This window comes from Zonotrichia leucophrys, chromosome 19 (genome assembly GCF_028769735.1).
Source record: "Zonotrichia leucophrys gambelii isolate GWCS_2022_RI chromosome 19, RI_Zleu_2.0, whole genome shotgun sequence".
NCBI classification, from domain to species: Eukaryota; Metazoa; Chordata; class Aves; order Passeriformes; family Passerellidae; genus Zonotrichia; species Zonotrichia leucophrys.
This window is the reverse complement of record NC_088188.1, coordinates 567,553-593,922: the sequence shown is the minus strand read 5'-3', so window position 1 is coordinate 593,922 and position 26,370 is coordinate 567,553. Positions and strand designations below refer to the sequence as shown.

Here is a 26,370-nt window from a genome sequence, read left to right as displayed (position 1 = left end):
GCCCAGCCTGCAGCCTGATCGTGTCTGTGAGGGACCCAGCACAGAATAATGAGGGTCCACTACTCTGCCTCAGCTCCATGGACAGCTGCCCTTGTGGGAAGGGTCTCAGGTGCAGGTACCAACAGGTCTTCTTCAGATTTATGATCTGGGTCTTGCTCCAGAGCAGCTGCCAGCATTTTCTGTATGTTCCCCATGCACATTTGGAGGTGCAGCAGCTTGGCCTGTTGCTCATATTCCTGATGTTCATCATTAATCATGGAATGGCCTGGGTTGGAACAGACCTTAAAGCTCATCTTGTTCCACCCCCTGCCATGGGCAGGGACACCTTCCACTGTCCCAAGTTGTTCCAAGCCCCATCCAGCCTGGCCTTGGACACTTCTGGGATCCAGGGGCAGGCACAGCTGCTCTGAGCACCCTGTGCCAGGCCCCCTCACCCTAATGCTGGCATGAGGCCCAGCGGTCCTGGTCACAGAGAGGCTGCTCTGAGCTCAGCACACAGGGCTGTCACTGCCCTGTGAGTGTCACTGCCCTGTGAGTGTCACAGCCAGGGTCAGACACAGCTCCAAGGTCCTTCTCAGCTCCCCCAGCTCCAGGAGCAGCCCGGGGAAGGCTCCCATGGGGTCCCTCCGAGCTGTTGGAGCTATCCTGAGACACTCTCTGCATTTCCTGCTGGGTGTTTTGCTGTGGCAAGCACATATGAACCCAAAGCCATGATCACATCAAAGCCCACCTCCCAGCCAGGCAAGCAGGGCACAAAGCGACGCTGTTCTGGTGAATCCAGCAGGATCAGGGCACTTGGATGCCGTGTCAGTGTCGGTCAAGGCAGCACCTGTCGGTGCTCCAAGGGAGCAGGGACTTTTTGGGAGTTTCCCTGACTGCTCCAAGCCATAACAGATCCGATTGCTTCACTAAAAACCTGGATTTATAGAGTTTGTGGTGCTTGGCTTGGTACAATTGCACTCTATCTGATGTCCTGGAGTGAAGTCTTGTAGCATCCCATAATGGTTTGGGTTGGAAGGGACCTTAAAGATCATCCAGTTGTCCCCAGTGCTATTGGCAGGGACATCTTTTACTAGACCTGTGTTTTGACAAAAGGATACAAACTTTTAAATATTTCAAATTTCAGTGAAACCCTTTGCTTTTACTTTGGATTTTTTTAATCCAGAAATGATTAGGAGTTGGATACAAACTCACAGCCACAGACATTTGCACTTGGCATTAGCATAAGTTGGTCTCGGTGCTATCACCCTAGAATGTGATAATTTTAATTTACTTTCATAGTTTTGTTAGACCTATTCTTGTTTTGATGCCCAAGACTTGGTGCTACCAAAAGCAGCTCTGTGGCTTTGTGGTGCCTCCCAACCCTGCAGTGCTGGGACGTTGTGGATGTGGGATTGGTGCTGAGTTATGTCACTGCACAGGCAGCAAAAAGCCTCCCCATGACTGGCAGCAGCATTCCTGGCACTTTTCTAGTGGGTATAACCCTGGTATGGAGGGGGTTGTTTGCCAGCCACCTTCCTGGGAATCCCAGTGCCAGGGGTTCAGGGGAGCAAAGCAGGAGCCCTTAGAATGTGCTCTGCAGCTCCAGAGTCCAGCCAGGCTCTGAGGGTGGTTGGAGTGACTGGGGTGATACCCAGCTTGGGCAGTGAGTGTTCTTTTGTGTCTTTCAAGGCCTCACTGGCTCGGGCAGGGCTGTGGGATGTAGCAGTATTATGGTGACACCCAGCAGGTGGGGGTCCTGCACCTCTGGGCAGGTCCAGAGGGTTTTGCAGGGTGGGCTTGAGCCCCCTTTGCAGTGCTGGGCCCCAGGATCTGAGTTCCTCCTTGCTTTTGTCCTGCAGTCCCACCCACTATCCCTGTGCAACACCAGCGAGGATGAACACACAGAGTCGGGATTCATCACCATCGTCAAGCTGGAGCAGCCGGACCGGGATCCCAACCCCTGCCTGTCCCTGGCCAACAAGGCAAGTGCAAAATTCCTGAAGTGGCGTCAGCCTGGGAAGTGAAACCTGTGGTGCAGCAAAGAAAATGGGAGGAGGAGGCAGCAAGGAAAGAGCTGTTGGGAAGTAGAGAAAAGGACAAGGACAGATCAGGGTCCTTGGCAGAGGCAGTCCTTGGTAGAGGGGGTCCTTTGGGAGAGATGCTGTGCCAGCCATCCCAAGCACCCATCCCTTGACCTTTTGGACTGCCTGACTTTGTACAAGGTGTGGAGTTCCCCCTAGCCTGGCAGCTCTGGGATGGTCAGACCTTACCCAGAATCCCACACTCTTTGCTGCCTGGTAGCCTTGTGCCTCTCCTGTTTTAGAGCCTTATGTTGCTTTCTGGTCTGTGTGATTTGTGTTTCTCTGTGTTCTCTGGCCTGTTGGAAAACATGGACACAGAGAACATCTTCTGTGGCTCTGTTTCCAAAAATAATGCTGCAATACTTCACTGGATGAGGCACGGGAAGAGTCAGTGCTGAGCTGTGAGATAAAATGCAGACCAGCTGAACTAGTGGTGGGTCACGACTCGTTAACAGTTCATGCCCTGGAGATCTCAGAGGTCTTTGGATCAGGCACCTCAGTGAAACAGCACTTCCTGTGCCAAAAGCTGAGGTCAGTGGTCCAATTCTCTGGTAATAAGGAAGTCAGGTAGGAACAAGGGTCATTTTAAGGTTTAAAATCTTTGTGATTCTGATTAAGTTGCATGGATAAGGATGACATTGGTTTTTTCTTTTGATTGTCTCTCTACCAAATGTTGGCTATTTTCATACTTGTGCAAGTGTTGTAAAGCATGAAAATCCCCTTGTTCAGCTCTTCTTGGCTTTACTTGGATTGCCTTCAGGTCATTTCACCCTGTTGCCCTTCTGCTGGTGGTGACATGGTGGGGATGGGAACAGGGTCCTTTTCCATGTTCCCTACAACTGAGCTGAAGAAGGCAGGCAAAACTTGTACCCAGTGTTTGCTCCTGCACAGCAGGGTTTTCTCATGGAAGCTGTGGCATCAAAAGTAAGGAAAGGGACGTGATGCCATGGTGGATTTGCCATCCCAGGGCTGGTTCCCCCTGGCTGCACAGGCAGACAGGCAGCAGGACCTGTCCTTTCCTGGGTTGCCCCAGGATGTTTGGGCAGTGCAGCTGCTGTGGAGGATCATGAACAAGAGGACGAAGCAGCTGCAAAGGCCTGTGTTCCATTTCACAACGTTCAAAGGTTTCAAAACTCAGGCCATGTTGGATGGAGCTTGGAGCAATCTGGTCTAGTGGAAGGTGTTCCTGGCTGTAATGGGGTGGAATGAGATGAGCTTTAAGGTCCCTTGCAGCCCAGACCATTCTGGGATTCTGTTTCGCTAGTTTTGTCCTTCATCTGTGAGACTCTGGTGGCAGCTCTGGAAGTACCAGTGTGTTACTGAGTCCAAGGATCAGCTGAGGAAGGTTGGCACGGGGTGGGACAAGACATGGGGCATTGCTGCACTCTGCTCTTCCACCTGGATCCCTTCTCCAGGACTCCTAAACCCCCCAAAGCAAACAAACCCTCAGTTCACCTGTACGCTGAGTTCACTGGCCATCAGTCCTTACTACTCTGTTACCAGAGCCAGATCCAGCACTGGATTTTGCTATCCAGCAGTTGCAGTCCTGCAGGTGTTCCTGCTCTAAAATCTCACCAAGGGAGGCTCACAGTTCTTCTCCCATGAACAGGAGTAGTTTAGCCATGAAATAGAGCAGATGCTCCTTAAGCTGGCAACATCCCTGGGCCCTGCCTTGTGTCATGGATCCTCCATCCCCTGCAATTCCTCCCTGTCTGCTTCTCCAAACTCCTGAAGCCTCTGCCAAGCTCCCTCCCTCTAACATCGTACAGATCAGAGAATCACAAACTGATTGGGACTGGAAGGGACCTGAAAAGATCATTGCATGCTGAGCTGCTGCCATGGGCAGGGATGCTGAGGTCTCTTCCTCAAAATCCCAGGACCACACTCCTCCTCTGGAGCAGGGGTGTAGCTGTGGGATTTGGCTGGTGCTGAGTGGAGCTGGAGCGTTGTTTTCCTGGCAAGTGTGTCTTGGGGCATAGCTTTGCATGTGGCATTGCAGGGCTGTATCAATGATGATAAAAATAGCCATGTGCAGAGTGTTATCACAACCTCTGCTTCAGCTGTCACCCAGCCAAGCCCTGCACACGGACAGCCCTGGCCAGCCCAGCACAATGAGAACTCCACCAGTCACCTGAGGCACTTCCCTGCTTCCTAAATTCTGTCACTGCTTCAGCTTCCAAAGCTAAAACCAACAGGGAAGGCGTTAGAGGAGAGGAAGGCATGGGAAGGACCTCTGGAATCAATCAAAAGTGATTTATTGTTCTTTCTGATCATAATTTGTAAATTTTTGGGAGGGGCTTTTTTTTTATTTCTGAGTGAACCTGTGATTGCAAGCCTGGTTGTCAGACTGCTGAGACCTCCAAAATCATCCTGTAAATACCTATTTGCACCAGAGGGAGCTCAGCTGTGCCACACAGCTGAAGAGATACAGTGCAAACACAGCTAACACTGAGAAAATTACTGTATCAAGCAAATTGGGAAAGGCTTGAACAGAATTACAGAGTATCTTGAGTTGGAAAGGAACCCCAAGGATCACCCAGTCCAGCCCCTGGCCCTGCACAGAACCCCAGTAATGCCACCCTGGGCATCCCTGGGAGCTCCTGGAGCAGCCTCGGGGCCATGCCCATTCCCTGGGCAGCCTGGGCAGTGCCAGCACCCTCTGGGGAAAAACCTTTCCCTCATCTCCACCCTAAACCTCCCTGGCACAGCCCCAGCTGTTCCCTGGGCCCTGTCCCTGGTCACCAGAAGTTGTATCCTTTGCAATAGGAATCAGAAAGATGTTGGGAAAAGTCACTTGTCCAGTCTCAGTTGTTCATTGCCCCGTAGTCAGTGTCTTTAGCAGGATAAAATCTATGTAGAGCTGTTTGTTGTTCATCAAGGCCTAACTATGGGATGGAATTCACTCCCTGAAAGTCCTCTTCCCCTGAAAGTGCTGGCAAATACTGAGGTTCTGTTGATCCTAGGCAGGACCCAGTCTCTGATCCCTGTCTCGAGCCTTGATCCCACTTTTCCAGCTTCCCTATGAGTGTTAAATCCTGTCAGCAGCTCAGAGCCTCCACCTCTGCCTGTTGCTGACCACCTGCAGCTCCATTCCCATGCCTGTACCCAGACCCAGGCCCCAGTGCACCTGGCCGGGGTGACCGGGAGCAGGGATGGAGCTGCTGCCCTCGGGCCGTTCCAGGAATGCCGCATCCCTGGGATGGAGCCGGTGTCCCCGGGCCGTTCTGGGAATGCTGCATCCCCGGGATGGAGCCGGTGTCCCTGGGCCGTTCCGGGAATGCCCCATCCCTGGGATGGAGCTGGTGTCCCCGGGCCGTTCTGGGAATGCCGCATCCCCGGGATGGAGCTGCTGCCCCCGGGCCGTTCCGGGAATGCCGCATCCCTGGGATGGAGCGGTGCCCCGGCCGTTCCGGAATGCCGCATTCCGGATGGAGCGGTGTCCCCGCATCCCCGGGATGGAGCTGCTGTCCCCGGGCCGTTCCGGGAATGCCCCATCCCTCGGCCCGGCCGGCTCCCGGGGCGGGCAGTGCCCCACGGCCCCGCCGCCTTTGGCAATGCTGCTCCTGTTCGCTTGGGATCAAAGGGCTCCGCCTGAGCTACCGGCCCAGCCCTGCTCACCTTCCACCTCCCGGGGCTGCCTCTGCCTGCCTGGAGCGCTCCAGGGGCTGCCTGGGAGGAGGTGGGTGACCCTTACCTCATCAGGGTGGCATGTGTGCTCGCCTGGGTGGGTCTCTGAGCTGTCCCTTCCCTCTGGGAAAGCCACCGAACTGCAGACCTGGCTCCACCTGAGCTTCTCCCTAACGAGCAGGAGGAACCAGGGAGAGCAGCATGAGTGGGAGTCAGGCCCTCTGACAGCCCTGGTGGTGACAGGGGACCTGTGGGAGTTTCTGCTGTCCGTGGAGGTCAGGAGGGCCAACGGGCTGCACATCCCTCCCCAGCAAATCCAGCTCTGAAACAAGGGAGCACCTGGCACGCGGACAGCTGAGGAATTGTTAGGTTTGTGTTTTTCTGTGGCTGCAACGCCACCAAGTAGTTCACCTCCAGAACTTTAGGAAGAAATCACCCGTGAGCTGCAGGGCTCTGGCAAGTGTAGGCACTGCAGCCCAACACAAGTCAGAAACTGAGGTAGGAATGGTTTCCTCAGTCCAAACAGGTGCTTCTTTCTCCTGGGAAGAGCCCAGGAGGCAGACATGGATCCAATGGCAGGTGCGGACACAGGGTACAGTACAAAATGTCCACATGAAGCTTCTGTTGTTTTGGACAGGCAAAGCTGGCGGGGGAGCGTGGAGCCCGTGCAATCCTTTTTGACATCACCGATGATGAAAGTGCTGCTGATCAGGTACAGACCCCAGTGATACCCTCAGCTAAAACACAGTGCTCCTGTCTCATCCCGAAATGTGCTCAGGGCAGGACCCCCTAGCCACCAGTGGGAGGTCCCAGGATGCTGCTGGTGTTGGGTGTTGGCTATTACCCTACACACACACTTTCCATGGCACATCCATGCTCTTTAAAGACATTGTCTGGACAATCAAACTTTTCTGTGAGGAGCTGGATGTTTGCTCTTGGGAAATCATAAATTTCCCCATCTCACATAGTCCAGACAGCCCAGTGTACCTCAAGAAAGGTGATTTCTCAAGTTTCCAAGCCAACCTGCTTTTCTGTTGGTGCAGGTTTAACCTTGGTTAGGACACCTCCAAAGGTCCCTTTCCCGACCACTGTTGTCATCTCTGGAAGGGAATCAATTCCCCATCCAGATAATCCAGGGATATCCAGCTTTAGGTAGGGAACAGACAGGGGAGCTGGTGCCCGATCTCATGCAAGCTCTGGGCTGACTCCTTGCTAGATCCATCCCTTGTGGCTCTTTCAGGCACTTACATCTTAATTTCTGGTGCCAGAGAAACACATCAGCAAATGCAGGTCCATGAGGTGATGCCAAGGTTGCTCAGATCCCAGTCTCTGATCCCTACCCTGAGCCTTGGCTCCCACTTTTCCAGCTTTCCCATTTGGTACACAATAGCCAAGAGCATCAAATCCTATCAACAACTCAGAGCCTTTGGCCTTGCCTTCATGGTCTTCTTGACCATCTGCACCTCCATCCCTGTCCACTGACCTCTGGATTCCCCGAGGATATGGGAAGGGGTTACTGGGTCTGATGGTCACCCTGATCCAGATCGGTCTGGAGGAGAGCAGGCTCAGACACTTGCGGAGCCAGCCTGTGCCATGCTGCCTGGACCACAGTGGAAAACTGCCAGTGTGACAAGCAGAACAAGCAGAATGTCCTTAGGGAGGAGGGGAACTGGATGGGTCCAGAGCAGAGGAAGCATTTCTCTGGTGAAGGCAGCACTTGGCAGTGCTGTTGGCACTTGCACAGAGAAGAGGAGGGACCAAGAGCTTTTGCACAGGGGCTTGAAAGGAGCTCAAGAGACACCAAGAAATGGCTGGTTGTGCATGAGGAGTCACCAGCAGGGAAAATAAAGAAATCCATGCTGGAAAATTGATAAAAGAGACACTTCCATCTGATTAATCATAGAAGGATAGTGTAAACTTGGGGGAGCAGTTAGTCTCTAAGTGTTGCAAGAAACATCATGAGGAATGGACTTGCCTGGGAGGCCAGGATCATCCTTGTTTCAGGCTGTGCTGGATCAGCCCTTACTGTGTTTGTTTCTTTGCAGCTGAGGAAGCCCAGAGGCCTGAGCCAGCCTGTGGTCCTAATCAGGGGCCATGATGCTGAGCTCCTCATGGGCGTTGTGAACAAGAACAGAGAGGCCCACGTGAAGATAGAGGTCAAGGAGCCACCAGCTTGGGTGAGAGACGCACGATTCCACTGCCTCCTGTACCCTCCCTCCCAGCCTGCTAGGCTTTCCCAGAGAGGCTGAGCTTTCTTCCTCAGGGGTGGAGATCATGGCCTGTTGCAGGAGTCTTTAGCATTCAGACCTGCTGCAAGTAAAGGCTCAAAAGCACTTTCAGCTTGCTTAGTTTCTTTTGCTTTAATGTCATGAGTGAGGCAAGGGGATTTTCTGTCTCTTCAAGTAAAACCAAACCTTGATTTTCTCATTTTGTGCTGCCTTAGACTATGGTCTCAAGGGAGCTGAGATGCTTCAAGACTGAGATATGCTATTCTTGTATGGATGTGCAGAAAAGACTGAACCATTTTTAATTTTACCTGCAAAGAACAAAGAGGAGGACCTTGACCAAGGATGATATTTCCCAAGACTGATGGTCCAGAAAAGATGGAGATTCCCCTAGCCTCTAACTCCCATCAAGAGTAATTTCCACACAAAGTAATTTCTGTCCTATTTTATCCAACAGCCAGACTACGATGTGTGGATTCTTCTCACAGTGGTCAGCACTGTGGTCGTCATAATTTTGATTTTTGTTGTCCGCACAAAGTGCCAGCTGAACAGGACTCAGGTAGGGATCTCATGGAGCAGACATGTCTGAGCAAACAAGAAGAGAGGGAAAGCAGGAACAGACACCTTTTGGGAGGGGAAATGGGCAGATAGTGATAGGACAGGGAGAACAGTTTTAAACTAAGAGGAAAGATTTAGATTAGATGTGGGAAGAAATTCTTCCCTGTGAGGGTGGGGAGGCTGTGGCACAGGGTAGCATGGCTGCCCCTGGATCCCTAGAAGTGTCCAGGGCCAGGTTGGATGGGGCTTGGAGCAACCTGGGATAGTGAAAGATGTCCCTACCCATGACAGGAGGGTGGAATAAGATGAGCTTTAAGGTCCCTTCTAATCAAAGCCATTCCTTGATTCTATAACTGTATGATTTACAGTTAATTTCTATTCTTAATAGAAATTAACAAATTAAATAATAATCTTCTCAGAGTCAGATGTATTTCCATATTTGAGACTATCCCATTTGTCTCATAGAGAGACAATCATTTGGGGATCAAAAATTCAGCACTGCTGAGTTACTTGAATATCTAGGGCCAGATGTCTCCTGCTGGTGACAAAGCCTGCTTTGCCTGAGTCAGCTTAGACAGAAAGTCACCTCTGCAGATAGGTATCATCCCCAAATTTCTGATAATCCCATTGTGAATATGGGAGGGCAGAGTAAGGCAGAGCCTGTCCTCAAGCCGCGCGTGTCTCTGCAGGACTCGGTGCAGCAGCAGACCCTGCAGGCCATCGGGCAGCTGGCCACGCGCCGCTACCAGCCCCGGGCACGGCCGGCCCCGCGCTGGGACTCGGCCAGCAGCTGCAGCTCCGCCCCGGTCTGTGCCATCTGCCTCGAGGAGTTCAGCGAGGGCCAGGTAGGCTTTGGGCAGGACTGCTGCACTCACGGCCCTGGCTTCCCTGCCAGGGGGGGCAGCAGTGGGAGCTGAGAATGTCAGGAGCTGGAGGCCTGTGAGATGCTTCCTTCTGAACTCCTGAGTGCTGGAAAGGGATTGCATCCGTGGAGGTGTGCCTGCCCCTGGGCTATAAAGCCTCTGCTGAAGTCATGTCTCCAGGCAGGTCTTCAGCCGTGGCTGTGGGGTAAAATGCCTATGTTGAAATAGGGTAAAATTGGGTTTGCTGCTCCATAGCACACAGCCTGAAATCTCCCTATTCCCAAGGGCTTGAACCACTCTGGATGTTCACAGAGCAGGACTGGAGGTGCTCCACAGGCTCCTCCATGCACAGTTGGGCTGCAGATCCCTCACTGTTAGACGTCTGTCCGTCCTTCAAGGCTCACTTCCATCAAGAAGGACCCATCCATGTCTTAGAACATGGTTCGCCTTGCTCATGCTCCTCCTCTCCACTTCTTTCTAGGAACTGCGGATCATCTCGTGCTCCCACGAGTTCCATCGGGAGTGTGTTGACCCTTGGCTGCAGCAACACCACACGTGTCCACTTTGCATGTTCAATATTCTTGGTACGGCTCAGACATGGCATTTCCTGGCTGAAGACAGGGTTGGGTGCAGGATTGTGCCCAGGAGCTCCAGTTACTCTTGGGAGATGGATCAGCAGGTCCTTGTGTCCCTGTGCACAGAGTGGACAGGGGACTCTGTGCATGGAGAGGAGTCCCTTGCCTGTCAGCCCACCAGGGTACAGCAAGGTGCTGGGCTTGAGCTGGGACCTGCACCAAGAAGAGGGATTCCAATCCTGAGATCTGTGGGGAAGGGAAGGTGGGATATGGGGGTTGCAGGGGCCACGGGGAGAGTGTGCAGGACCATCAGGGTGGTTTGGTGGTGGCAGCAAGGAGTTGCAAAGTACGGGTGTGATGTGGGGCCGTGCGTGGTGGGAGGGCAGTGGAGCATCAGTGCTGAAGTTGCTGCAGCTGGGTTGTGGGACATGTGCTGTATACCCCCTTCTGGGCTGTGGGGTTTGTGCTGTATACTCCCTTCTGGGCTGTGGGATATGTGCTGCATACTTCCTTCTTTCTCCACAGCCAGAGACTCAGGGGACCAGGCCATGGCTGCCAGCTCCAGGCTGGTCCCTCAGGACATGGAGCCGGGGCGGCGACTCCACCTTTTCCGCCAGCATCCAGGACATGCCCTTTACCACCTCCCACAAGCATATCCTCAGAGGAACCTCAGGAGCTTTCCCCCAGAGTCAGCCCATGGCAACCCCTTCTTCCACTCTCCAGAGCTCTCCCAGTTGGATTTTGGCACCATCCACTACATGCCCTACAGACCAGCCACCTCCCTGCTGGCCTGTGGCCACGTGTCCCCGCTGGCCCCAGGCTTGCTGGGGCAGCAGCACCCCAACCCCTCTGCATGCGGGCAGGTGCTGGCACCCCACAGGACATGTCCCCTTCAGCCTCAGCCCCCCTGTGTGGTGCCCAAGGCAGCCGTGGCACAGAAGCAGCACCGTGCGCCCACCCTGCGCCGAGGGCTTGGCCACGGGCACCAGCACAACAGCAGTGGCTCTGGGGAGAGCTATCTCACGGAGCACAGTGGGTACCTGGCTGACGGGCCGGGCAGCGACTCCAGCTCGGGGCCCTGCCACGGCTCCTCCAGTGACTCCATGTTGAACTGCACGGACGTCAGCCTGCAGGGCATCCATGGCAGCTGCTCCACGTTCCGCAGCTCCCTCAGCAGTGACTATGACCCCTTCGTGTACTGCAGCTCCGAGGGCCCCACCATGGACCACGGGCAGGAGCAGCTGCGGCTGCCCAGGGACAGGCGGCCCCGGTCCTTGGACCTGATGGTGCCCCAGGGGGCTGCTCTGGCCAAGCCCCAGGTGCTCAGCCACGTCCACTACCACCACCACCAGCACCACCACTACAGGCAGGACTCAGAGTGTCCCCCTGGGCGAGCGGGGCAGGGGCCTGGGCCACGCAAATCCCGGTATTCCGGGGCCAAGGTTGCCCTCCACAGTGCTCGGACACAAAAGAGAACTGAGAAAAGCCATCACTCTCAGCAGCCTCTGGAAAGCAGTGCCGTGCTGCAGGAGGCAGCTCCAGCAGGCCAGCCAGCCTGTCCCCAGGAAGGCCAGGAGCCCCGTCACACCCCCTCCACTTCTCCAAACAGGCTGGACTTCAGTGTAGATGCCAACAGACAATTGGGAGCTGTCCCACTGTCCCCCAGACACAGCTTACAGAGCAGGCATCACCGAAGGAAAAGAAAGTGTCCCCTGGAGCTGGACCCCGCTCTCCTGCCCAAGGACTTGGCCGAGCCCGGAGCCTGTGGCGCTCCCCTTCCTCCCGGCCATCCCGCTGGCTCCCGCTGCTCTCCCGAAGCCCAGCCCCTGATCCCAAGCGCTGCCCTGCCCAGCGGCTCCCAGCCCCTCTGGAAGTGTTTAGTGCCACAGCCCAGCTCTGAGCTGAGGAAGCAGGAGCAGAGGTTGTCAGGACGGGAGAGAAACCGCTCAGTTCCTGGGGATGTCTCAGGGACGTGCACCCCCAGGCACAGTCTGAGTGTCCGCCTTCACTGCCCATCTCAGCAGGGTGGTCAGGGTAAGTCTGCTCTTCGCCTCTCCTGGCAGCAAGCAGGTGAAGGAGGAGGGGGTTTGCTGAAGGAAATCCAACTGCCAGGACACCTGGTACCTTCCTGATGGGTTTTCCTACAGGAGCACTGACTGCAGGAGCATTCCAGAGCTCACCTGTGAGGGTGATGGCCTGAATGATGAGCAAGTGTGTTAAAGAGTGCACCAAACCCTGAAATACTACAACTGAGAAATAAGGTGGCTGATTTTAATTAAACATCGCTAGCGGCTGGAATATCTCCCAAAGGAAGGGGTGGGACCACATTTTTCAGTGTCCTTGCACCAGTCTTGGGTGTCTTACTGGCAGAGTCATTATCATTAAGGCTTTTTGGGCTCCAGTTGTTTTAGCCAAGCCCAGCTAACTGGAATCAGTGAGAAAGGAAGTGTGTGTGGCCCGGGGTAGTAGAACAGACTAATTGAGTTGCTCGATTTGCACATCCCTCATTTCTCACCTGCCTCTCTTGCGTGGGAGTTGCTTTTTAGTGTCTTTTGGAAATCAGATGTAATTAAAGTTTGGCCTTCTGCCTAACTGCTGCGCTCTCTCACAAAGAGAGGGAAAATGCCTTTGAGACGAGTGTCTTTGAAAGAACCTGAGTTTAGCTCCCAGGTCTTGCTCTCTCATGTCCTCTGAAGGCAGCAACCTGCAAGTCAGCAGGGACAGGTGCTGGCTGGGAGCAGAGCCTGGCTCCCTTCCTCGCCCTGCCACTGACTCATTGCAGGTCCTCGGGCAAATCCTTTTGATTTAGGTACCAAACACAGATCTGGCTGTCTAATTTCTGTTATAACACTGGCCTTAAACTTGTGACTCACTGTGCCCATTGTGCCACAGAGATAATAACTTCCTCCCAGTGCTTGTCTATCCAGCCCCACCCCACGCCCAGGCTCCTGGTTCTGCGGAGGCAGTGGGGCAGGGGAGGCTGGATGGGCATGGTCCTGGCTCCCCGCAGCTTTCTGGCCTCCCAGACTCCCAGGAACAGATATTTTTCCCAGGTGCAGAAGTGCTTGGCACTGCAGATAGGTGATAGGGAGGTTCTCCCAAGGCCTGGAGGGGTGCTGGTGTTTGGAGAGATCAGGAGGCATCAGGGCAGAGATGTCTCTGGTTGCAGAGAGCTCTGAGTGCCGATGCCTTCCCAGGGTACCCCACATGGAGAGAGCCCTCCTGGCTCAGGGCAGGCTGCTCAGGGCTTGCTTTGAGCTCCCAATGAACCTGGGAGGCTTCAAAGCAGGAGTCTGTGCACCTCACACAGGTGCTGGACATTGCAAGGTCCGTGCTGGGATGTTCTGTGTCCTTGGAAATGTCCCAGTGGCCCCAGTCTGTGCCATCACCTCCTGATGAGCCTCTGACCCCCACCCAGAGCCAGTGCCAGCTGCTTTGCCAAACACACCAAGCCTTCATTCCCTCTTCACTCCCCATTCCAGCAGGCAGAAGGACCAATGTGTCTGCAAGTGTTGTGTATCTGTGTCTGTTTACTGCAGTAGCTTCTATGGATGCTTTCAGGATCACCCAGAGAGTCAGAATTCCCTTGCAAGATTGAGAGACTACACAGATTGAGGATTTAACTTTATTGAGAGCAGAGGACAGAGCACAGAGCTTGTGCAGGGCTTATGCAGAAAAGCCACCAAGCTGAAAACATTGACTGACATAACACAACCTCTGAATTATAATCACACTGGTTCTTTATCTTGAGAAAAGTATAAATCAATAGAGAAGTAAAAAAGAGCAAAGAACAATCTCAGTAGACAGTCCCATGCAAGCAGGACACAAAACACAGACAAGTAGACCAAGGAAAAATGCATCTCTGCCTCCAAATAAATGGCATAAGGCTAAAAATATAAGTAGATGAATTAGAAAGCCCAGCTTTAAATTAAAGTTTTGATATAAACTTCTCAGAAACCCAGTTTAAAAGAAAAGCAAACAGTGGGACCCTGTAATTCCTAGATGAAATTACAGAGAGGGAAGCGTGTGTCTCTTATGGTAGAGACTGCACTGAGAGTGTCAAGTCCAGTGATGAGTGACACAAAAATCCCCAGCTGCCCCTGAGCAGAAGGAGGGTGGCATTAGGGTTTATAACACTGTGTCAGCATAGGCTGCAAAGAGGAGCCTACATAGACAGGAGAGTGTTATGATAATATTGCTAAAATAAGCAGTCAAAAGATGGTTTTGGGCACAGGGATCATGCACAGCCCCAGAAAAGGGCTGGTCAAGCAGCAGGGCAGAGAGGGCTCTTGGAAACTGCTGTTCCAAAGCAAAGGTGTGGCTGGAGAAGGAAATCAGAACAGAGCTGGATGCCAAGTGAAGTACAGAGCCATGGAGAGACAGTCCAGGGAATATTGCTGTGAACAGCTTGTGTGAAGCAGACTATTAATGCAAACATTTTCTGCTGCATTGGGAGGGAGAAGGCTGCCTAGGGCTCTTCAGATCTAGGGAGTGCCACAAGTCTGAGGGATGTTCAGGGGCTGTAAGTGCAGAGCACTAGAGCAAACTGCCTTTATTGCATTAGTGATCACCAGGGGAGTGCTTAGGGAGGTTCTCACCTGGCACAGCTCCATTCAGGGCAGGGGGGCAGAATCCCTCCTGAATCAAATCACCAGTCTGAGCACTTCTGAAATGCAGTGGAGAGTAACAAATTGCCAGGGGTACAGATTACCCACTGGGCATCCTGCAGGGCTCCAGCACTCAGCTGATAAATCCTGAATGTGGACTGCAGTCTCTTATCCATGGAGGAAGACCGAGGAGGAAGAGCTGAGGGCAATATCAGCTGGAAATAGCTGAAGCCACAGAATGATGAGCCTGACTTTCCAGCCAAGCAAATTGTTAAAAATTCAAATACAGGGTCTGACTTGTAGGCACATGGCTGAATGTGAAAACCAGGGGAGGAGGCAACCCAGTTTTTGCAGGGAGAGATAACACCTGACAGATCTTTTAGGGGAAGGAAGCTCTGAAAGGATAAAAGGGAAGGTGCTCCCACAGGTAAATAACTCACTGAAAAAGGAGACAAGAGTGCAGATCAGATTTAATGGAGGGGAATTACTCAGAGAGGAGAGAAGTGGAGTTCTGCAACTGTATGATCCTTCCAGCAAGCTCATAAATATCCTGAACAAGGAGAGGAGATAGCCAAGTGTATAACATATAAAATCCATCAGGATGTCAAGCATTAAAACTGGATACAGAGTGTTACAGGAGGATCTCCTGCTGCTGAGCTGTTGAGTGAGAGAGTGGATTAAATCCCCTGTAAGTAGCACAAAATGCCACACATGAGCAGAGCCACTTTTAAGTAAAAATCACAACATTATTGTTATCATTATTGTTGTTATCATTATCATTAGCTGGCTGGGAACTATGTGGAACAAGCAGAAAATGCCTTTATGCAGCTGTGTAAGCCTGTGATCTCACAGCTCCTGATCACCAAAAAGGGTGGAAAAAGAAAGGGAAATAATTTCTGCCCCCTTGGAAGCAGGGCAGAAATGTACCTGGTACAATCCCAGCCATGTTTTTTTCTGAGAAAATAGAAAGAACAGTGAGACTTTCATGTGGGAAAAAGGTGATCAGCAGAGGATAGGGAAGAAAAGATATGAAATAAGGAGAGCAGAGGAGAAGGCAGACAAGAGAGTACTTAGAACAAAGTAATTGATGGCATCAAATGGAAACCAGAAGCTTTAAAACACCCAAAAGGCAACACAAGGTGTGTAATAAAACCTGGTGCTGGTTGCCCCCGGGATGTAGATGCCAGAAGTAAAATGGTTTTGAGAGCCCAGATCAAGAGGTAGCAAATGCAGAGATGCAAATCTGCCCTCTGGCTCAGGAAGTTCCTAAACCAGGGCTTCCAGAAGCTGCTGGTGCTCCTGTGGGATGCAGCACCCTCCAGGTGTATGCTAACCTCACCCAGCTGCCAGGTGAGGCTGAATCTTGGTCCACAGCCCCTGGAGAAATTCCACTTGTGCAGGCAGTGCCATGCACTGGCATCCCAGGGAATAACGCTGTGGATGGCCCCAAAGAGCCTTGCATGATCTTGGAGTTTATGCCTCTTCCTTGAGCACCTCCATCCGCCCTTCTTGGTGGGCTTTGCATAAAGGTGGATCCCTTACTCTTGTGTTCCCTGGAGAGACCACACCTGGGAGTCTTGTCCCTGGAGAGTCAATCCTGGAGCAATGCTGGTGGATCCTCCTAAGGGAAGACAGACAGCTGGCAGTGAATTGCAGCTGGATGGCTTCCTGAAGTGCCCTGCCACACCCGGGAAGCGTCCCAGAACAGCCACACTGCTCCAGCACAGGCTGATGAAATCTCTTCATTTCTCTCCCTGTGAAAGCTCACCTCCTGCAGTCCTCTCAATATCCTCCCCATCTCCTCCCTCCTGCTCATCCTGAGTCCCTTTTCCTGCCACATCTTTTAACCTTACTAGGGAGGGGGAAAGGGATGAGAGGGCAAAAAAAGACCACCCTTAAAACCCAACACCCAAAGAACATGATTTCTGTGGTGTATGATGGTGTGCTCCAGGTCGTTGCCCTGCCATGGCCAGTCCACCAGCCAAGGTTCTCTGACCTGTCCCAGTTTATGATTTTTTCTCAGCCCAAGCAGGAGACACTTATGCAGGCACAGCTTTCAGAAAATATTTTAGTAATGCTATTTGACACTGAAGGCATGTGAAGGCAGAGGACTTGAAGCTGGACTGTCTCTTTTTGGTTTGCACTAAGCTGGTCACAAGGAAAGTATGTGGAAATGGCTTACTCCACATACTTGTGACTCAAGGCACAAATGCAAGAGATGCCTAAACTCTGTCTTCAGGTACTGTGGCCATGCTTGCACATGTGTGTATGTGTATAACATCATGTGCATTCATTTTCCCACATTGATTTGCTACACTTTTCCAAGCAGAATCTCATTTGTTTGTTTTCTTCCCACATATTTAATTTTCAAGGCTCTGCTCCTACAGCTGGAGCAGATATATAGGTGATATATAACCAACAAGAATTTGTTGTGACTGTTCTGAAAAGCTGTTTTGAATTGCCCTCGATGAATCTCTAAGAGGGCATTTCTTTCCTTTGATCTCAGAAACATTCAGGAAAAGGGAGATAGGAAAAATAATGCCTGTGTGCCTTTGCTGGGCTATGCTGACCTTGTCTAAGAGTTCTGGGCAGGCTTGAGAGACATCTGGGAAGGGACTGTGGTGTGTGTGACAACAGGCAGTGAGTCAGAGAGAAAGGGGCTGTCTGGAGCAGTGACTTGGGTGCACCTTTTTAGGCAGCCCTTTTGTTGGATGTTTCCAAGTAAACTGCTCAGCACCTGCCTATCAATTCTCCAGGCAGAAGGGGCTGGCAAGAGCCTGGGCCTGGGCTGGGCTCAGAAGCAATTTGTGCAACCTCTCGCACACTGTGGAACATGTGTCATTCCTGTCTTGCATCACTGCTCTCTGCTCTTACTGCCTGGAGTTTCTGTTGCCCCCTGGCTCTATGAGATATGAATTGGTGTTATTTTCTGTTCCTAATAATTTTTGAATCAGCAGTACAGATTTTCACAAAGAGCAAACATAAAAAAAGCCTCAAAAGCAAACACCTAGCAGTGATGTGAATGCTAGGATGCCCTTAGCCTGCCTTAGCTCTGAAATATATAAGGAGCAGCTTGATGTCTTAAGATTTTATTGTACTTCACCTTAGAGGAATAAACTGGCTGGGAGGTGGCCAGAAAATTCCCTCTGAAAAACTGAGAGAAACTTCCTAGAATCATGCAATATTCTGAATTGGAAGAGACCCACAAGGATCATCCAGTGCAGTCCCTGGCCCTGCCCAGGACACTACAACAATCCCAGCCTGTGCATCCCTGGGAGCATTGTTCAAACACTCCTGCTGTGGCAGCCTCGGGGCTGGGACCATTCCCTGGGGAGCCTGTTTCAGTGGCTTAGTAGCTTTTTTAGTAGCTTCCACTTAGTGGTTTTTCCTGCAGCATCTGTTCTCTGGATTGCAGGGTCAAGGCCCCAGCCACTGCAGAGCCTGGGAATGTTCAGCCAGGTGTAGCTGACACTTTTCTTTCTCCTTTTCTTTGAATGCAGAATCTGAAGAGGAGGTCCAGGATGTCCATGAACACTCAGTTTAATAAAACACTGGCCTGTTTGCTCGCTGGGAGTTGGAGCGGACACAGATGTTGATGGAGCTGCTCACATGTGGCTCTGCCCAGCCCTGCCCTGCTGAGACACAGACTGGCAAGAGCAACGGGCCACTCATGGTCTCCTGCCATGTCCCCACGGCCCCAGGGTGACACAGACAGAGCTGCTCCCTGGGCTGTCTGCTCTGGAGGCACAGCAGCCCCTCCTCATCCGTGGCACCGCTCCGAGCTGGGCAGGGCTCCCGGGGAGAGCTCACCGAGTGAGTGCAAGCTGCTATTTTGGCGTCTTCATGCCACAGAAGGTTTTGCTAAACACTGCAAAAATAAACAAGCCTTCAGGACCAAAAGCTGCAGAAATTACTTTCTGTGGCCTGGTAGCTCCTGACTTCATTTCCTCACTTAGGTCAAAAGCCAGATTTCTTCAATTAACTTTTCCATGCTTATTTCAGACACAGGAACAAGCTATTCTCCATCTCACCGCTCACAGGGCTGCCCTGCAAGGTGCTGCTTCTGACTTCAGTGGAAACCAAGAGCTCTCATCACTTTTGGTCACCTCAATGTCCCTCAGCTGACACCATCTCGGCCACTGACTGTTTGCCAGCAGCAGGAGAGGGGAAGACACAGGGATGTCAGCATTTCTGGGAAGGAGCTGGGTCAGACTCTTTCCATTGCAAAGAATCCACCCTCTCATCTGGCAATGTGAACAAAGTCTCTCACTCACCCCCTAACTCCTCCACCTACTCTCAAATAGCTGTCATGGCCTGTTAAGAGCATATTTCAAACATATCTTAGATGTTCCCATCACAGGAGTCATACAAAATCCTGGAGTTCATGTGGTTCCTGCTTCTCTCCTTCCTCTCCTTACCCAAGACACAGCAAAAATTCCCAGGAAAAGCCTCCATAGCAGATGCAGAGCAGAGCCCTATCCATCACCCAGCCTTAACTTCATATTCTGAGACTCCTGAAATCCTTCAAAAGGATTTTTCTGTCTTTTCCAACATTTTGATGATGCAGGGATAAAACTTGAGAAGTCATCAGGCTCTAGTTTATTATGTTACCCCTCCCCCCCATTTATGAATATTTTGGGTTTTTCTGAATATCACTAGTTCTTATTTCCTGCATCTCATAATTTGCAGACATTCATGCAAAATGAAACCTGCCAAATTCAAAATATACAGAACCCATGCAGCTTTCAAACAGCAGAGAATTCCTGTCAGGTTCATTGCACTAAATGATCAGTCAGGCCAGATTCCCTTGTGAAGTGCACGTGTCTGTGGCACCAAGTGCTTCCAAGCACAAGGAAGCATTGGTGAGGGTACAACACTGGAGCTAAAGATAACTCTTAACAATTTGAAACTTGATGTAGGGACAGACTTTCCCATCTGCTCAGTAAAGCTTCCCATGTCTTCCTTTGAAGCAGCAGCTTTTCAAGAGAGTGCTCTGGTGATGCAGTCCCAGTTCAGGATAATCCTCTGCCTCCCTTTGTTGGTGGGAAAGGTTTTTACAGGGTTTGCTGCCCTTAATCCTCGAAAAAGGCATCTTTGTCCCAGCTGCTAATCAGTCCCTGACAGTCAAGTGATCAGCCAATAGCACTGTTTTAAACCCAACATTATTCCCTTGTAGAGCTCATTCCTTGTCTCCTTGTGACCAGGGCCCTGTGGAACCTTTCAGTCTAGGGAAGAGCTGAATTTCCTTCATCAAAGAACCCACCAGAATTACATTCAGACCTTTTCAGGCTCTTGTTTGTCCTACAGCACAAGCAGAAGACACAAGTTCTGAATTCTCCTGTACAGGGAAGTCAGTCTTAAACTAGAGGAAAAATCCAGGAGTGGCTCTGGATTCACCCCATTTGGCTTCTTGTGCTCCTGGTCTGTGACTTGTCTGAACCAGCTCCCTGTAGCCTTGACCATTCTGGAGGGCTCAGAGGCTTAACAGAGGGGGAAGGTCTTGAAGTCAGGGTGCTCCCACTGCTTTTTTTAGGAGTCAGGAAGGCAGAGAGCGTCCAGGGATGCATTTCTCTGCTCAAAAGAACAAGTGCAGTTCTAAACTCCTCTCTTCCCCTCCTTATCCCTAACAGAAGAGGAGATTCCTGAATTTGTGAGCCACAAGCTTCTTTGGGAAAGCTGCGCCCTCTCCACTCCCCACTGCAGTATTACCAGGCTGCCAGGGCAGCGCCTGCTTCCAGGGTCTCCCTTGCCCGACCTTCTGCTGCTGCTCCTGTTCCCATGGGAAATGCTGGAGTGCAGGTCTGCCTCCGTGGGGCTCAGGGGAGGAGAGGGAGGAACTGTCTGGGAACTTGGGTTTGAAAGATCCTCTCCAGCAGATGTGTGACTGTCCTTGGCTGCCTGGAAGGGAAGAAGCAGTAGCTGAGAAAATAGGGAATGGTTCCTCACAGTTCTTTACCTCTTGCTTCTGGGTGGTGCTTTTGAGAGCTGTGGGCTCCATCGTGGAGTTTCTCCAGCATTCCTGCAGTGATGCAGAGCTTATTTTCCTTCTTTGCATCCCAAGTCACAGCCAAAAACTGATGGAAGGCAGAGCATCCCAAACTCCCTCTATGGAAACGGAAGGCCCAGTCTTTCTGCTGGGACCCCCTTCCCAAAAGGTCCCACCCCTGAGCTGGGCATATGGTCGGGCTGGCTGGATATCTCCCCTCCTGCACAAATCCTTCAGATCCTTTGGAAATGTGAATATCGGTTCATTTTGTTGTTGCTTTTTGTTTCGTTTGGGGTTTTTTTTTTTTGCTGAGTCTATCTTGGCTCTCGGGGTTTGGGAATAAATTATGACCCAGAAAAAAAAAAAAAAAGACCACACACGGGGAAAAAAATTACATTTTATATATATGCAAAACTGTGTATTTATGTCCGATAAACACAAAGATGTGTGAATATGCTGATGTGCTCAGAAATATATTTATTTACTAATATATTTATCCATGTACTGGTCTGCTGCCTGCGTTTGTTCTTTGTGCGTGGGGCTGCGCTCGGGCCCGGCCCGGCCGTGACAGAAACCCCGGCCGGGCCCGAGGCGGATCCAGCGCCGGGGCGAGCTCGGAGCCGCTCCCGTTCCCGTTCCCGTTCCCGTTCCGGGGCGGGGCTGGGGCCGCTGCGCAGCCGCAGAAGGGGACCGGGCCGTGATGGCCGCGATCTCGCTGGAGACCGTCCCCAAGGACCTGCGGCACCTGCGGGCCTGCCTGCTCTGCTCCCTCGTCAAGGTGGGACCGGGAAGGGGACAGGGACAGGGGCCGGCACAGGGATTGCTCCCCGCCGGCTCCGGACCTTCCTCTGCCCGGCTTAAGCCTTGCAGCCCCTACTGGGCCCCTTTTCGCGGCCCCGGCACTCCCGGTCCCAGCCCCGCCAGTCGGCTCCGGCCCCGGCTCTTCCCTGCGCCGGCTCTGTTTCCTCTCGGCCCCGGCCCGAATCTTTCTGCCCTTCTCAGCCCTTTCCATGCCTGGTCTGTCCCTGCTTGTCCCGGCCCAGGCCCCCCTCCCCGGCCTGGACCTTCCTGGTGCTTCCCCCGCCTGGTCTGGCCCTCCTTGTCCCGGCCCGGCCTCCCCGCTCCTGCCCCAGCCCTTCCCCGCCCGGGCCTCTCCGCAGCCCCGGTGCGATTCCCCTCCGCCCCGGCCGTGGCCCTGAGCCCTCCTTCCCGGCGTTCCCTCCCTTTCCCCGGCCCCGTCGCTACCCGGCTCCCGGCTAGTCCCGGTCTCCGACACCCGTGTTCCCTTAGACCATCGACCAGTTCGAGTATGATGGCTGTGACAACTGCGAGACGTATCTGCAGATGAAGGGCAACCGCGAGATGGTCTATGACTGCACCAGCTCCTCCTTTGATGGGTGAGTGGGGCTGGGCCCGGCCGCGGTCCCCCGGCAGCCTGGGGACACCCAGGTGGCACTGTGGGTCACCCAGCCAGGAGACATCCCCTTACTGCCATCCCTCCTGCAGGATCATCACCATGATGAGCCCTGAGGACAGCTGGGTCTCCAAGTGGCAGCGGATCAGTGAGTAATTTGGGAGCTGGAGATCCCTTCTCTACAAACCCTTCTCAGGGGCAGTGGGAACTGCTGCTTGGGGTGGAACTTGGGTTTGGGAACTTGGGATCTTGGAACTGCTGGAAGGAGTTCTGCCCTCCCTGTAAGGGGACATCTGCACAGGTTGAGGATTCCCACGTGGCTGCTCCATGTGGGGTAACTTGGGGTTTTATTTCCTGCAGGTACCTTCAAGCCAGGTGTCTATGCAGTGTCTGTGACCGGCCGCCTGCCCCAAGGTACCTGTGTGGTGGAGTCAGGCTTTGGGGCTCTGAACACTGCATTAGGGAACATGCCATGTGGGTGATGGGATCAGCAAAGGTGACTGCAAGGAGGTGCTGGACTAGAGAGGGAGTTTTAGAGTTCAGCACTATACCTGCCAGAAGTTTATATTGTAAGCTGCTGACTAAAGCCTGGCTATCAGAGGCATCAACTGGGATTAATTAGTGATTCTGGGAAGTGGGCATGTCTCAAACCATTGAGCTCCAGGATAACATGGAGTTTTGTTTATAGAAAAGGGTTTTGCAGAATGGGGTGCTGTTGTGGCAATCCCAATGAGCAGACCCCTCCTCCTGCACTAAGGGCTTATGCCATAGTGGATATGTGTGTTCACAAATGGAGCAGAGGGTGCAGAGGATTTGCTTCATCTCTGGAATGCATCCATCCATCCAGCTGAGTTCCTGCCCAATATGTAGTCCCAGAGTAGATCCTAACCCAGGGGTGAATCCCAAACCCCTGGGGTGGAAGCTATGCCTGTGTCTGACTGGGGTCTGCGTTGGGAAGGAGCTGGAAACATCATGAGGCCGGGAGCTGAGGCCTCCTGACACAGCCCAGGCACATCTGAAATACCCAGGGTTAGGGTTTAAATGGGATACCAGGGAAAGGTTTTTCCCCAGAGGATGGTGGGGCACTGCACAGGCTCCCCAGGGATGGTCCCAGCCCTAAGGCTGGCAGAGCTCCAGAAGCATTTGCACACTGCTCCCAGGCATGGACAGGGTGGCATTGTTGGGGTGTCTGTGCAGGGCCAGGGACCGGACTCCCATGATCCTTACCCCTCTTCCAACTCAGGATATTCCATGATTCTGTGAAATGAAGGTTATTGTCTAGTTCTACATGACAGAACCACCAGATGTTCCCAGGGCTCCTCATTCCAGGAGAAGACTGAGATGTGTTTGTCTCCTTGCTGCAGGGATCGTCCGGGAGCTGAAGAGCCGTGGCGTGGCCTACAAGTCTCGGGACACAGCCATAAAAACCTGAAGGGCCCTTGTGCTGCCTGGAGATCCCAGTGCTGCATGGAAGAAGCAGTGGGCACTGCTCCAAAACCTCTGAGCTTTATCCTGTAGGGAAGTGGGGCTGGACTTGGAGTGTGCTGGCTCAGCTCCCCTGGCTCAGTCCCCTCCAGACTCCTCCACACCACAGACCACAGACATTTATCTGAGCCTTGACAGGGGGGAGGGTGTGAGTAGAGCTGGGAAAAGATGTTTAATCATTATGCCCAAGCTTTTTTGCAGTTGTTGTGGGAAAGAGGGGATTTGGGAAATAGCTGTGTAAATAGTTCAATAAAACCCACTGGCTGGCCAGGGCTGGGTCCAGCTGTCGCTCTGTCACTGGTTTCACCCTGTGATTGTCACTGCTTGTGCCACGGGCCACATTCCTGCCTTGGGAGCGAGATCCTGCCCTGGCTGCACGAGGTGTCCTTCCACGTGGGAAACCTGCAGCTGCCAGCTGGATGGAGCAGATGGTGATGGCCAAGCTTCCTGTGGAGCTGCTTACATGGAGGTCATGGAGCCCTGGGCCTGCAGGTCCTGTACAAGGGACAGGTGGCAGGATGGAGCTCCCGGACATCCACTGGCTGTTGCTGGGCTCCAGGGCAGGCAGAGCAGGACGAGCCCATTGTTGGTGTGGTTGGGAGACAGCACCAGGCCGTGCACACAGGCGGGGTGGACAAGCAAGGGTGGAACACCCACCCAGCCTATTCTGCAGATCTGACTGTTACAAGTGCCAGCTTAGTGTCTGTAACACTTGCGTTCCTGAGGGATTTGGCCTTCTTGAATTACTTTGTTTCACCTCTGCAGCACCCACTGATTTAGAAGGGCCGAGTCCTCAATCAGTAGCCCTGTGAAATAAGATTTTTTTTTTCCATGAGATAATCCTGGACCTGGAAAGCTCAAGTTTTGTTTTGTGGAGACAAGCAATGGAAAACCAGTAGAGCCTGAAAATTACACTTGGTCTGGGATGAGAGCAGCTGCAGCACAGGGAATGCAGGACTGGCTGAGAGTCACACTGCCAGGCGTGCAGAGGTGATGCCCTCCCTGCACTGCTCTAGTCTGTAGAGCTGGCCATGAGAAATGAGTCCTAGGTGCCCCAGGTCAGACAGAGCATGGCCTGTAGAGATCTGGAGCAGAAATGTGGTGAGAGAAGCCTGGAGAACAAGGAAGCTGGAGGGGAAGGTGCCTTCGGCCACCCTTTGCATGGGCCCTTGCAGATGTGGTGCTGAAATAATGAGTATTTGTTCAATGCAGACCAGGGTCAAGTCAAGTCCTTGCTGGGCTCTGAGCTCCAGCAAACGTCTCCAGGTGCAGGTCACTGTGGAAAGAGGTGAGAGCACATCAGCCCCTGGTGTGGGGGTTGGACTCCTCTTGGGTACAAGGAGCAGCAGGTTCAGTTCTGCAGTCAGAAGGGGAGCTGATCATGACTTTTGCACATCTCTGGTGAAATCAAATCCCTTGAGCTGACTGGTGAATCATCCTTCAGGCTTGCTGCGTTGCACTCTGGGCAGAAGATGGACCTTGGGAATTCCCAGCAGACCAGTGGGACAAGAGGTGTGACTGTCCCAGCAGCCCAGGGCCTGCCTCTGCAGGATGCTCGGGTTCAGGCACTCTGGGTGGGCATGCACCTCTGCTCAAATTGAAGGGCAATTTTGACCCAGCTGTGCCATGAGTGGCACAGGGTAGCCTGGGATGCCCCCAGATGCATCCATCCCCTGTGGAACGGTCTGGGAAAGCTGCAGCCCTGGGCTGCCTGGACAGCCTGACACATTCAGGATGGAAGGGGGCAAGGAGGATGAGGAGGGTGGCTGTTTCTCCAGCTGGCTGGAAATGGGTTTGGGGAGCAAGAGTTTGGCTCCAGCCAGGCTGGGAGGATGCTGGATGACAGATCCATCCCCCTGCCATGCCCAGCCCGGGGAGCCTCACGCTGGCAGTGCCACGGGGTGGCAGCACGGCCTTGTGCTGGGGCTGGGGAGCTGCTGGAGACCGACTGAGGCACAAGCTCCATTTTCTGCTGTTTCACAGCACATTTCAATCCAACTGCCTTCCCCTGGCTGCAGGGAATGGCCATGCTGGAGCCACATCAGGACCCAAGACCCTTGTCCCCTGGCCCATGATGCAGAGGAGGTGACGAGAGGGCCCTGCACAGGACCCTGAGCAGGATGGGCTTGTTTGGCCGGGGTTGCTGTGGGGCTGAGGCTCTGTGGTTCTCATCTCCCTTCCTGGGAAGTTGCAGTCACTGCTCAGGGCTGGGAACTTTGCTTAAGGAAACTGTCCCCATGGAGTAGTGTGCACTGTCACTGTGCCTCTCGGGGAGACTGAGGGGGTTTGGGAACCCTGCAGAGACCTCACCCCTTGCTAGAAGTCCAAGTGCTCCAGGATATGTGGAGGTTAAGATTGGCCGGAGCTGCAGTGCAGATGCAAAGGAGCTACCCCAGTGAGGAAAATGAAGGTGGTGGTCCTTGAAAGCTGCACCTCCTGTGCCTGTAGCGCTTCCAGAACGCGGTGCCTCTCACCAGGCTGCCCCCGAGCCCGTTCCCTGCGAGCTCCCACGCCGGGCCCGGTGATCCTTCGCTCCTGCAAGGCTCCCAGCAGAGCCCTTCAGTGAGAGTCCAGCCCCGGAGCTGCCTGGGGTATGTGCGAGCAAAAAAGCAAACGATGCGGAGCTTTATTGGCTGCAAAAAGTAGGGCAGGGAGCTCTCACGTTGAAGAAACTGGAGGAAAAATGTGCAGCAGCAGCCGGAGTGGGAATCGGGAGCGAGAAGCGTCAGCGGGCCGGGAGCTGAGATGCATCAGGAGCGCTCCTCCCCCTGCACCAAATGACGCTCGAGTGTTTCAGCCAGGCCCGTAAACGCTGCAGGTTTGGCACCCGAGCAGCCTGGCAGCGCTGGGCGGCACGGCCAGGGCAGGAAACACGAGCCAGTGGATTTTCGTGCGGGTTTTGAGAAGCGATACCCCGGCTCTCCCTGCGGACGAGAAAAGCGACTTTCCAAACCGCAGCGCCCTCGG

General features: G+C 53.1%; 2 protein-coding genes across 2 annotated transcripts in view; both read left to right on the top strand.

Annotated features, from left to right (window-relative positions):
• RNF43 (ring finger protein 43) overlaps positions 1–19,099 on the top strand; it is a 56,748-nt gene extending 37,649 nt beyond the window's left edge. The window contains exons 2-9 of the mRNA XM_064729218.1: positions 1,842–1,964; positions 6,328–6,402; positions 7,736–7,867; positions 8,373–8,474; positions 9,163–9,318; positions 9,818–9,920; positions 10,437–11,945; positions 18,019–19,099. Coding sequence (XP_064585288.1) covers positions 1,842–1,964; positions 6,328–6,402; positions 7,736–7,867; positions 8,373–8,474; positions 9,163–9,318; positions 9,818–9,920; positions 10,437–11,945; positions 18,019–18,062 — 2,244 coding nt within the window. The 3' untranslated portion in view covers positions 18,063–19,099. The remainder of the gene's footprint in view (positions 1–1,841; positions 1,965–6,327; positions 6,403–7,735; positions 7,868–8,372; positions 8,475–9,162; positions 9,319–9,817; positions 9,921–10,436; positions 11,946–18,018) is intronic.
• Positions 19,100–21,125: 2,026 nt separating this feature from the next.
• SUPT4H1 (SPT4 homolog, DSIF elongation factor subunit) lies at positions 21,126–23,700 on the top strand. The gene is made up of 5 exons (XM_064729506.1): positions 21,126–21,282; positions 21,795–21,901; positions 22,011–22,066; positions 22,279–22,332; positions 23,283–23,700. Exons 1-5 carry the CDS (start codon positions 21,205–21,207, stop codon positions 23,348–23,350), a joined length of 363 nt encoding a protein of 120 aa, XP_064585576.1. The 5' UTR covers positions 21,126–21,204; the 3' UTR covers positions 23,351–23,700.
• The last annotated feature ends 2,670 nt before the right edge of the window (positions 23,701–26,370 follow it).

Bases quoted from the DNA above. Each gene is read 5' to 3' on its own strand.
- SUPT4H1 (XM_064729506.1), top strand. From the start codon at position 21,205: ATGGCCGCGATCTCGCTGGAGACCGTCCCCAAGGACCTGCGGCACCTG. The intron at 21,902-22,010 runs GTGAGTGGGGCT...TCCCTCCTGCAG, and splicing joins ACCAGCTCCTCCTTTGATGG to GATCATCACCATGATGAGCC. The intron at 22,333-23,282 runs GTACCTGTGTGG...TCCTTGCTGCAG, and splicing joins GACCGGCCGCCTGCCCCAAG to GGATCGTCCGGGAGCTGAAG.